The sequence below is a fragment of the Schistocerca cancellata genome, chromosome 11 (genome assembly GCF_023864275.1).
Source record: "Schistocerca cancellata isolate TAMUIC-IGC-003103 chromosome 11, iqSchCanc2.1, whole genome shotgun sequence".
Lineage (NCBI taxonomy): Eukaryota > Metazoa > Arthropoda > Insecta > Orthoptera > Acrididae > Schistocerca > Schistocerca cancellata.
The window spans coordinates 91,305,999-91,319,109 of NC_064636.1; the positions used below are offsets into that span (position 1 = coordinate 91,305,999).

A 13,111-nucleotide genomic window follows, 5' to 3' on the forward strand; every position below is an offset into this window, starting at 1 on the left:
TAGGAAATGAGACACTTGAAGTAGTAAAGGAGTTTTGCTATTTGGGGAGCAAAATAACTGATGATGGTCGAAGTAGAGAGGATATAAAATGTAGACTGGCAATGGCAAGGAAAGCGTTTCTGAAGAAGAGAAATTTGTTAACATCGAGTATAGATTTAAATGTCACGGAGTCGTTTCTGAAAGTATTTGTATGGAGTGTAGCCATGTATGGAAGTGAAACGTGGATGATAAACAGTTTGGACCAGAAGAGAATAGAAGCTTTCGAAATGTGGTAGATCATATAACTAATGAGGAGGTATTGAATAGAATTGGGGAGAAGAGGAGTTTGTGGCACAACTTGACGAGAAGAAGGGACCGGTTGGTAGGACATGTTCTGAGGCATTAAGGGATCACCAATTTAGTATTGGAGGGCACCGTGGAGAGTAAAAATCATAGAGGGAGACCAAGAGATGAATACACCAAGCAGATTCGAAAGGATGTAGGTTGCAGTAGGTACTGGGAGATGAAGAAGCTTGCACAGGATAGTGTAGCATGGAGAGCTGCATCAAACCAGTCTCAGGGCTGAGGACCACAACAACAACAACAACATAAATATTTGATGCAAAATGGCAAAACTACGATGAATTAAAGTCGACTCCCCTGCGAAAACTGTCCCATTGCCATCTAGCAGTGAATGGCAGAACTCCCTGTAATCATCCCTACAGCTAAAGGCCGTCCGACTGCAGCACCAGACTGGCATAGTTACTACTAACGGGAGCCCTGCGTGAGCTACCACTGAGTTACTAAGTGATCTGCGATGCTGGACGTATCAGATACTGATCTGGTAAGTGAGATTTTTGGCACAGAGTTAACGTTTAAGGGGAACACAGGAAAGTTACACAGAAAATGTAGTTCGGAACAAAACGGTACTCCAGTTGCGTGGGCCGTGCTGAGCAGTAGCTCACAGTTCCTGTCATTGCTACGCAGTCTCACTCCAAATGCCAATTACGTATGGAACAGATAACAACTGTGCCTCCTGAGACATTTCCTGGCATGCTCTCCTTTATGTTAAATGAAAGTGACGGTGTTAACTGAAGCCGGCCGGGGTGGCCGAGCGGTTCTAGGCGCTACAGTCTGGAACCGCGCGACCGCTACAGTCGCAGGTTCGAATCCTGCCTCTGGCATGGATGTGTGTGATGTCCTTGGGTTAGTTAGGTTTAAGTAGTTCTAAGTTCTAGGGGGTGATGAGCTCAGAAGTTATGTCCCATAGTGCTCAGAGCCATTTGAACCATTGGTTAATGCGAAGAAATGTGGCAGCATTGCACAGGTTCAACACTTAAAGTACTCAGATGGACTTATTGGGGGTACTGCAATGATGAAGTGTGGAATTAAACTTGGGTGGAGAAACTGCATAAAGCCTATGGTCTTCTGGACTATTTATAACAAAAGCCCTTCTCCATCAAAGTGGAACTAAACCCGTACCAAAGACTCATTCTCTCAGAAACACTCTACACAGCTGAAACATCACCATTAATTAGGGATCGTACTGCCCTCAAGGAAATGTAACAACAGACATTGTGGAAAATATTTGTATGCAATAGACATGCCAATATCTAGATGCTAAAAGTTCAGAAGAACTGTACTCCCTGTATGTTTATTTGAAGCTTTCATCAGAGCAAGCTTATGAAGCATAATCACTGACATATAGCCTAACAATCACTTGTGCCTGAATCAGCTTCGTGGATAGTTTCTCAGATTAAAAGACTGCATTTGTGAATTTTCACGCATTACAGTTTTACACTGCTGCATTGATGTTCTTCTTGTACAAATACTATGTATGGTAGCTTAAAACGATAGGTTTGATACCCTACGCTTTCAGTTGGATTGGTCTACAGTTCTGTACCCAAAACGATGGCAGTCAGTAAATCCTAACCAAACCAAATTACACCCTCAAATACACTAGTCAACCTGGGGGGTTCAAACGACATTTTTCTGCATTCTTCAAAACATAAAATCACTTACAGAACAGAACTGGGCACAGAGGGGCGTGGATCAAAATATTCAATGACTATGTGCCTAGATTGCATGTACCTGCTTTCACCTCACGATTTTTCATCTCCTTCCTGCAGCCAACAGCTATGAATGAAGTCTGTAATTGGTTAATCAACTCTAGGTTGGGGGGTACACACAGTGGGGAACCCCCCCCCTCCACACCCACCCACACCCATATATATATATATATATATATATATATATATATATATATATATATATATATATATATTTTTAAAAAGAAAGATGATGAGACTTACCAAACAAAAGCGCTGGCAGGTCGACAGACACACAAACAAACACAAACATACACACAAAAATCTGCTTTCGCAACCAACGGTTGCCTCGTTCGTGGAATGTTTCCTTCTATTATAACCATATATATATATATACACCTAAAAAACAAAGATGATGTGACTTACCAAATGAAAGTGCTGGCAGGTCGACAGACACACAAACAAACACAAACATACACACAAAATTCAAGCTTTCGCAATAAACTGTTGCCATGTATAGACACACACAAACGCGCACGTGACATTCTCCTTCTCCTTCCTAATATTGTTATGTGCATTTCCTCTAGGGTCTTGGCAGCTATTTGCAGTTTTATTTTTGCAATGTGCTGCTTCACTCAGCCTAAACAAATACCGCTATCAGATCTTTCATGCAGCACCCAATGTACACAGAAAGCGCCCCAGAATCTTACGTGCCCATCCATAGAGCGGTTCCAAATTATTCTAGTGTGATATTTGTTTTATCAATATGTACTAACAGGAACAGTAAAATATATGAATAACAGGTATTTCAGCAGTGAGTGAGCTATGGTGGTGCATGGCAGTAGCAGTCAGTGCAGGCCAGGGCAACGACTCAGTCATTGCAGGAATACTGCTTATTCTTCGTGTATTACTGTCCCTGTTAATACCCCTGTTAATATGCATTGATGAAACAAATATCACACTAAACTTATTTGGTATCACTCTATTGAATGGGAACATAAAATTTCACTTTAAAAATCATTTTGGTTGTAACAGAAAAAGAAACCAATGCTTTCCGTTGACAATGAGTATCCCGTGAAAGATGCTAGAGTTGTGGTGATTCCAGGTAACATTGCGAAAATGAAGCTGATAGTATCTGCTGACACACCACAGACAATGCACCTGATTGTCAGGAGGTATACCCAGTTAATTTATAAGTGGCATTCAAATGAGTAAAGTAACGGTATCGAGTTTATTAATTCAAAAATGTAGTTATACACAGTACAAATACACAAAAATAGCCACCAAAACTGTTGGCTCATTTATCCCATTGCAACACTAGCCGGTCGATTCCATCCTTGAAAAAGCTAGTAGGCTGCTTTTGGATCCAGGTCTGGAACCAGTCACACACTTTGTTGTCCGTTGCGAATTGATGTCTGTGAATAGCTTGTTTTAGAGGTCCAAATGCATGAGAGTCACACTGTGAGAGGTCGGGACTGTACGGTGGATGTTCCAGCATTTGCCACCGAAGCTGCTGCTGTGTCGTCTTCACCGCATTCGCCGTGTGTGGGCGGGCATTATCATGCAGGAGGATAACGCCACTGGACAACATGTTTCGGCATTCTGAGTCGATGGCCTGTCTAAGGTTCTGTAAAGCGGCTTGATAACGCTGGGCATTGACGTGGTTCCCTGTCCCAGCAACTCGACACGTAGTGGGCCCTTGTGGTCAAAAAAGGAGACCATGATGGCCTTACCAGAACTGGTGTGAACGGCCTTTGATTTCTTTTGAGGTGGTGAAATCGCATGTTTCCACTGCTTGCTCTGACGCTTGCTTTCTGGTTCAAAATGGTGACACCATGTTTCGTCAGCTGTGACAATACATGACAGAAAGCCATATTCCTCCTCATGATAATGATGATTCAATGACAGCACCATTCGAATATTGCGCTATTCAGCGGTCAGTTGGTGCGGAACCCACTACGCACAGATTTTTCGAAATTTCAAGTGTTGATGAATTATGGTGTGGGCGGTGCCCACGCTAATACCCAGTAACCGATGGATCTCGTCCACAGTGATTCTGCGGTTGTCCAAGACTGAAGCATTCACTTCCTCAATGATTTCCAGTTTGACGGCACGATGAGCCTGTCCAGGACAAGCATCATCTTCCAGCGACTCGCACCCCTCAAGGAATCGTTTGCATCATTCCACAATACTTGAACCACTCAGACTGTACTCACCATACACAGTCTTCACCTGTCGATACATTTCACGGCCTCCAACTCCCTCCGCCACCAAAAATCGAATCACTCCTCATTGTTCCTGCTTACGCGTCTGCACGTCTGGTAGTGGACGATAACTTGTGTGACCACCTTCTCTTCGGCGTGAAACTACTCTGGCGCTTTGCAACATCATACGTCAGTCTTTCTACCTGTTGATGGCGCCACCATACCCACAGTTATGTGGTTGCCACCTTATGTGTGAGGCAAAGGTAGACGCACTGACCAGGTTTCATTTGAAGACATCTCGTAGATGAATTAAAATGACACACGCAAACAGTTTCAACAACAAGAAAGAGGGAAGCCTTAAGGTAAATGGATCTTGGCTTCCCGTGCTGCAGCGAATGACCATCGCAGGTAGCGAGAGGAGAACCACACCGGAAATGGCCGCAGAGAAGCCCTCGGACGTTGGCGAGCCAGGTACATATAGTCTGTGGCCGCGAGCTCGGCTCCAGTTCACCACCGGCAGCGGAGGGTGAAGCTTTGACAATGCCAGCCACTCGTGCTGGCAAAACGTCAGAAAAATCATTAGATGAACGTCGGCCGAATAACCCGAGAGAGAAGCCAATAGGCAGTTTGTCAAGTGGCAACGAAAGCCTTAACAATTTTGTATTCTGGCAAATGATAGCACACAAAGAGGAAAATATTTTTCCATACTGTTACTATGTAAAATTTCTATCTACTGTGTTATTCCACTCAATAAAGACTTTTTCTATGAGTGGATGTAATTTTTAAGGGCAATCGATAGCTGGTGAGACGAGAAATGCTGTGGATTTTGAAACAACATCAGTGAAGTCATTACACACTTATTTTGTACCAAGGATATGCTTTTTCGTAAGATGCTGATCTTACTTTTCCTCAGTTCTTCACTTCATAAACCACTTTTTCAGAATTATTTCGCAATTGGGTCTGGACAACATGTTCCTGAGATGAGACTGTGTAAACTCTGCCGAGTTTTGGTAAAAGAAGCAAATTTTAACACAGCAACAACAACAATGCGTAAGTTTTACTCAAAATTCACCTCTCGTGACATTCCCTGAAAGTTAACTATTCAGTGCTGTTTTTCTGGGGGAACACTGGGAGATACGTACCCCTAAACTTTTTCGTCGACAAAGTAATTTTTTTGAGATGTTGAGAACTCGGAAGAGTGCCAAAGATTTATTTCACGGACATTTTTTTTTTTTTGAATTTCATTTTTCCTTGTTGGTAATTGCAATACGAACGATACCAGTGCAGTTTTTGGTGGGAAAAGCGATGTCATGGACTGTTTCAAGAATTTCGAAGCTGAGGCAACCGTTCTCAACAGCTGAATCGCTGGCAGCCAGTTCGACATGAATGCAGTGCCCTCGCCCGCTAACAGTGGGCGATGGTAGTGCTAAACGGATCTGCGTACCTCAAACGCTGAGTGCCGATATATGTCTCTACGGTCCCGCTACCATGATTATGTCATGGCTAAAAACAGACGGGTGGTATCCCAAGCTTCAGTTATACGTAATTTTCGCTGCATTATATCCAGTGTCGGAGTACCCTCAAACATTTTTTTTTAGAAAAAAAGCACTGCAAATAGTTAACAAGCCAGGCAAAAATAAATCACTGCATTTTCAGCAGAATTCTTTTTAGATACTAGCCAAAGCGGATGTGACAGATCTTTTGGAATGATCACCATGGAAATGCAGGCATGAAGGGGCCGCACTTAATACTTACAAAAAATGTTAGTGCAGGCTTCATTTTAGAACATCGCTTCCCTCCAGTGCTTGGCATTTCCCCTACAGTGCCTGCCTGTAGCCCACACCACTACTGCTCTCTGCACGCATGCCCTGCCATTTGCGCATCTAATGGCCGTGGGATTCTGCGCACACTATTCATTAACAAACATTTGGGACCTTGGGGGTGACATCACACTTTGTTTTTAATGTTTCCTGGACTTCATAATTCCCGAATACACTGCGGCTGCGTTCCTCTGAGATGCCAGCGTCAACAACGATGGAGAAATTACAAAAATTTATTACATAACGTTATTTTTGTGACTGCTCCTCAAAGAATTTTACCTCCTACAAGTTACTGCTGGACAGACGTTCTGTCTCTCTAAAAATTTTCATACAATAAACATTTCGTGAAGCACAGCCAAGAAAGTTGTGAGATATGTACAGAACTTTGGTCAGGTCAGCAATAATTCCACCAATGCAATAACTGTGGCACGTAGGAGTACAACTGCCACCACTATAGGCACGCTTCTGCAGTACTCACCGCCTGTCATTGTTGATAATGTCCATGTAGTCCGTGGAGCGAGCGTAGAAGCCGTCCGAGGTGAGGGCACCCCAGAAGTTGGACCACGTCTTGTACGGCCGCACCAGCAGTGGAGCAGTCACCGTCCTGCAAGACAGACAAACCGTGTCTGTGCAATAATTCTCGACACAATGGTGCTCTCATTTTAATTCTACAACTGTACATCATTATACTGGCAAGGATGATCTTGAAGATGAGCGACATAGCTCCTAGACCACATAGACTACACTCAAAAAAGATGAGCGATGTAGGACTGTGTGCGCTACTTTTCAGATTTGTCAACAAATTCCACTGTCGTCTTACATCTATCGCCTGTATAAAGGTACTCTGTCATGCTTTTATTACAACAAAAAACCACAGATGGTATCATTTTTCACAAACACCGATAGCAAACAAACACAGACATCATCGTGTGTTACGTTCACGACCTCCTCTGTCACCGCACACTGCGCCTTACAATATCGTGCATAGTGGAAATACTATACAGTACTCAGAAACAGAAAAGGGTTAGCTGAAAACCTAGTTACCCCTAAGCTGAAAAAACTGAACTTTATTTTCTCTGTTTGTCGTGTGGGGGGACACTAGGAATGTGCAAGACGATCCATTTGAGATGTCAGAAAAGTATGACTTTATTAAATTCGTGTGTGTGTGTGTGTGTGTGTGTGTGTGTGTGTGTGTGTGTGTCCATGTCTATATATACACCTCTGGCCATTAAAATTGCTACACCATGAAGATGACGTGCTACAGACACGAAATTTAACCGACAGGAAGAGGATGCTGTGATATGTAAAAGATTAGCTTATCAGAGCATTCACACAAGGTTGGCGCCGGTGCTGACACCTACAACGTGCTGACATAAGGAAAGTTTCCAACAGATTTCTCATACACAAAGAGCAGTTGACCGGCGTTGCCTGGTGAAACGTTGTTGTGATGCCTCGTGTAAGGACGAGAAAAGCGTACCGTCACGTTTCCGACTTCGATAAAGGTTGGATTGTAGCCTATTGCGATTGCGGTTTATCGTATCACGACATTACTGCTCACGTTGGTCGAGATCCAATGATTGTTAGCAGAATATGGAATCGGTGGGTTCAGTAGGGTAATACGGAACGCCGTGCTGGATCCCAACGGCCTCGTATCACTAGCAGTCGAGATGACAGGCATCTTATCCTCACAGCTCGAATGGATCGTGCAGCCACGTCTCGATCCCTGAGTCAACAGATGAGGACGTTTCGAAGACAACAACCATCTGCACAAACAGTTCAACGACGTTTGCAGCAGCACGGACTATCAGCTCGGAGACCGTGGCTGCGGTTACCCTCGATGCTGCGTCACAGACAGGAGAGCCTGCGATGGTGTACTCGACGACGAACCTGGGTAGACGAATGGCAAAACGTAATTTTTTCGGATGAATCCAGGTTCTGTTTACAACATCACAATGGTCGGATCCATGTTTGGCGACACTGCGGTGAACGCACATTGGAAGTGTGTATTCGTCATTGCCATAGTGGCTTATCACCCAGCGTGATGGTATGGGGTGCCATCGGTTACACGTCTCGGTCACCTCTTGTTCGCATTGACGGCACTTTGAACAGTGGACATTACATTTCAGACGTGTTACGACCCGTGGCTCTACCCTTCACTCGATCCCTGCGAAACCCTACATTTCAGCAGGATAATGCATGACCGCATGTTGCAGGTCCTGTACGGGTCTTTCTGGATACAGAAAATGTTCGACAGCTGCCCAGGCCAGCACATTCTCCAGATCTCTCACCAATTGAAAACATCTGGTCAATGGTGGCTGAGCAACTGGCTCGTCACAATACGCCAGTCACTACTCTCGATGAACTGTGATATCGTGTTGAAGCTGCATGGGCAGCTGTACCTGTACACGCCATCGAAGCTCTGTTTCACTCAATTCCCAGGCGTGTCAAGGCCGTTATTACGGCCAGAGTTGGTTGTCCTGGGCAGTGATTTTGCAGGATCTATGCACCCAAATTGCGTGAAAATGTAATCACATGTTCTATTATTATATATGTGTCCAGTGAATACCCGTTTATCATCTGCATTTCTTCTTGGTGTGGCAATTTTAATGGCCAGTAGTGTAACATACATGAAAGTGATGGGAGTTAACAGTTAGTGACAATGCTCCAGGAGGCAAGCCAACGGCTTGTTGTTCATAGTACAAACATCAGATGTGAGAAACACACTGTATGTAGCTCAGTGTACAAGGCAGCATGCTCAGTGTATCTTGACTGTTGAGTGAAAATGGTCATTAAACCACAACAACAAATCGGGCTTAATGTGTCATATTTTGAGTGTCGTAGAGACCCAGCCAGCTTTCAGGCATTGGTATAACGTTATCAGCCCATCTTTTTTGTGGCGGAGACTGTTCGTGCCATCAATTACCTTGAAATGATCAAGCAGTATGCGGTCCCTCAATTACAACAGAGTTTTAAAAGAGCTCACCAGTCGCTCTGTAGTGCTGAACATGGTGTGAAACTGGTACCAGGAAGTTGTTTGACTCTGCACTGCCACTGTAATTTCCGGCAGTGAAATGGTGAGTATGTAAGAGCTGGTCGTACGGAATCAGCGCAGCAAAATACGTTCACGTTGAGATGAGACAGAACAGTAGAAAGGTGCTATAGCATTTCGATGTGCCCATGACAACACCACAGACAATTTTGCCCTATTTGTTCACATATCATTGGGCACTATCCACAACACATCTACCATAAATGGTGTACCACCATCAGCCACATAATACGCTGTAAGAAAAACATCCTAACTGACAGTGACTGGAAACTGTAACAAATATTAGGGTGGGTGGTAAAATATAGTCGCACAGTAAATGTGGATTTCAGCCTCATAAGCTACACACTGGGTTAAAAAAATGGTTCAAATGGGTCTGAGAACTTTGGGACTTAACTTCTGAGGTCATCAGTCGCCTACAACTTAGAACTACTTAAATCTAACTAACCTAAGGACATCACACACATCCATGCCCAAGGCAGGATTTGAACCTGCGACCGTAGCGGTCACGCGGTTGCGGACTGCAGCGCCTAGAACCGCGTGGCCACCGCGGTCGGCACACTGGGTTACAGTAAATGAAACTTCCCACCTTAAAGACATGCCGGGATTAACAGACAGTGGATTTTTGGAAAAAAGTCTGCAATCACTCTTCCTAGCACAAATGAGACAACCTGCTTACCCCACATCTTCTAAAGATTTCCTGTAGCCGTCATCCCGCTCAGTTTCTTCTCTATCACTTGCGAGCTCTACCACTTGTGCCATAAACAGTGCATAATAATCTGACAAGTACGGAGGATTAAAAGCTAAGCACAATATGACTTGTGCCTACTAATTTCCTTTCGTTTCATTAATCATTTTTGACAAAAAGATGTAACTGGGTGGATAAAAAAATCTACTCACCAAGACAGCAGGAGAACGCACATACACTATGTGATCAAAAGTATCGGGACACCTGGCTGAAAATGGCTTTCAGGTTCGTGGTACCCTCCATCGGTAATGCTAGAATTCAATATGGTGGTGGCCCACCCTTAGCCTTGATGACAACTTCCACTCTCGCAGGCATACGTTCAGTCAGGTGCTGGACGGTTCCTTGGGGAATGGCAGCCCATTCTACACGGAATGCTGCACTGAGGAGAGGTATCGATGTCGGTCGGTGAGGCCTGGCACGAAGTCGGCGTTCCAAAACATCCCAAAGGTGTTCTCTAGGATTCAGGTCAGGACTCTGTGCAGGCCAGTCCATTACAGTGATGATATTGTCATGTAACCACTCCACCACAGGCTGTGCATAATGAACAGGTGCTCGATCGTGTTGAAAGATGCAATCGCTACAGCTGAATTGCTCTTGAACAGTGGGAAGCAAGAAGGTGCTTAAAATGACAATGTAGGACTGTGTTGTGTTAGTGCCACGCAAAACAACAAAGAGTGAAAGCCCCCTCCATGAGAAACATGACCCACCATGACAGCACTGCCTCCGAATTTTACTCTTGCCACTACACACACTGGCAGATGACGCTCACCAGGCATTCGCCATACCCACACCCTGGCGTCAGATCGCCACATTGTGTACCGTGGTTCGTCACTCCACACAGCATTTCTCCACTGTTCAATCGTCCGATCTTTACGCTCCTTACACCAAGTGAGGCGTCATTTGCCATTTCCCAGCATGATGTGTGGCTTATATGCAGCTGCTCAACTGTGAAATCAAAGTTTTCTCACCTCCCACCTAACTGTTATAGTACTTGCAGTGGATCCTGATGGAGTTCGGAATTCCTGTGTGATAGTCTGGATAGATGCATGCGTATTACACATTATGGCCCTCTTCAACTGTCGGCAGTCTCTGTCAGTCAACAGACGAGTTCGGCCTGTACGCTTTAGTGCTGTATGTGTCCCTTCACATTTCCACTTCACTATTGCATCGGAAACAGTGGACCTACAGATGTTTAGGAGTGTGGGACACAAGTGACACCCAATCACCTGACCACGTTCAAAGTCTGTTGAGTTCTTGCGGAGCGCCCCATTCTGGTCTCTCACGATATCTAATGACTACTGAGGTCACTGATTCGGCGTAACTGGCAGTAAGTTGCAGCACAATGCACCTCATATGAAAAATGTATGTTTTTGGGGGTGTCCTGATACTTTTGATCACATAGTGTACAACAGTGGAGCTAGCACACTTCCTTGAGTGATACCATTCCTCTGTGTCCTCCATCGGCTCATCTTGTTTTGTAGAGTAACAAAGAAATGCCAGTTTTGTAGCAGACATCTCATAAACTGTGTTAGGTGGGAGTCTTCTGTGGTGGCATAGCTCTTTGTTAACAGTTTCCTGTAATTGATGGTGTCATATGCGGCAGTAAGATCAACAAAAGTGACACCGGTGATCTGCCCACGTTCATATCCGTGACATTTGTACTGAAAATACAAATTATAGTTTTGCATGTGATGTTTCTCTTTCTCCATATTGGATACAACTGTATGAAGGTCAACATGACTTTACCTGCTGATGCTTGGGTTTTGAATTTTTTCTTGACGGGTGAGTTGGTGTGCTTCCACTCCGTGCTTTGTCTTCTTCGATTCTGGCTCATAATAGTGAACCCAAGTTTCATGACAAGTTAAAATTTTGTTGAGGAAGTGCTCCTCTTCTCTTTCATAACATGAAGTGCTCCTCTTCTCTTTCATAACATTCATTTAGCTCTGTGCACACTCTCAACCCTGTTTCCCTGTGTAGTCATGTCAACTCCTTTGTGACCTATCTTGCACATGTTTTGCGGTACTTCAGCTTGTTACAGATAATGTTACGAGCTGTACCAGTACTAACTTCAACCTTATCAACTATCATTTCCACAGTCACATGGCGGTCGGCACAAATAACGTCATCAATTCGACTTTCAAGTGAGGAAGTTGAAACTGCAACTGGTCGGCCAGATCGGTGTTCGTCAGTCACTGAGTGGTGACTATTTTTGAACTGCTCTACCCACTTGTAAAAATTTACACAATTCATACACATTCTACAGCATATATTCACTGGTTTCTCGCCTTCAGCAAGTAAAAAACGAATAACAGACTGTTGTTCAACTTATTTGGATGTTTCACGCATACTCACCATCTTGAAATGTATTTTTGAGGTTATAAACAAAACAACGTTGATAAATCAGCTGATCAGGGCTCATCCCAGTGATGCCAACTTAAAGCCATAAAGGTACCAAATTTATCCTACTAACAGTTTTTCCCAGACCAATTTGTCTCTTTAATTATTGAATGACACTTGTAAATACTGAGAGTAGACACAGTGAACAAAGAGACGTAACATCCAAATATCTCACACTTGAAGAAAGAAAAAAGGACAAGATCTCTCTGAAGTTGATAAGTGCAAAATCAGTGATAGAAAAGGAGTTTTGTCTTGATGTTTGTTCTGTAAGCATTCGAGCATAATACGTAAAACGTGATAATGAATCATTTTTCTTTCCAATGTATCACAAAGAAAATGGAGAAACGACACACATAGAAATAAGAAACATATTTAAGGTTGGTAGAGATAGTTTACAAAATCATGGTACACCTCTTTCAAGAACAGTTTGTGTTATCCTATCAAAAATTCTCTTTAACAGGAGTAAGTATTTTTATTGTTTGAATTTACATAGAGCCTGGTTTCAATTGTCGTAAGCAATTGAAGCAACTTGTGTTGATTTCCTACTAAAGCATCAACTGATAAATTATGAGAATATGAACTCGAGAACAATAAGGCCCTAGTGTAAAAAATATCAACTATCTCTGTTACTTAGTTCCTAAAATTATGTTTCTATCCTTATTTAATGTGGATGTTCCAACAGTGTTATGGCAAATGTGGTGCAAGTTGTGCTGCATAAAGCTGAATAGCACAAAGCAGAAAAGAGAAAATCAAACAAAGAAATACTTTCTAAAGCTGTTTTTCCTCCTTTACAAACATCAACTCCTTAGCTTTTGAAACTCTTCCTTCTGTTATTTTCTATCAGCTCCAACTTCAACACAGGTCCTCTG

At 43.4% G+C, this 13,111-nt stretch overlaps 1 protein-coding gene across 1 annotated transcript in view; it reads right to left on the reverse strand.

The window, feature by feature from the left end:
* The window catches only part of LOC126108948 (procollagen-lysine,2-oxoglutarate 5-dioxygenase), a 466,456-nt gene that overhangs the window by 216,774 nt on the left and 236,571 nt on the right, over positions 1-13,111 (reverse strand). Inside the window, exon 10 of the mRNA XM_049914331.1 lies at positions 6,530-6,655. Within this exon, the coding sequence (XP_049770288.1) occupies positions 6,530-6,655 (126 nt within the window). The remainder of the gene's footprint in view (positions 1-6,529; positions 6,656-13,111) is intronic.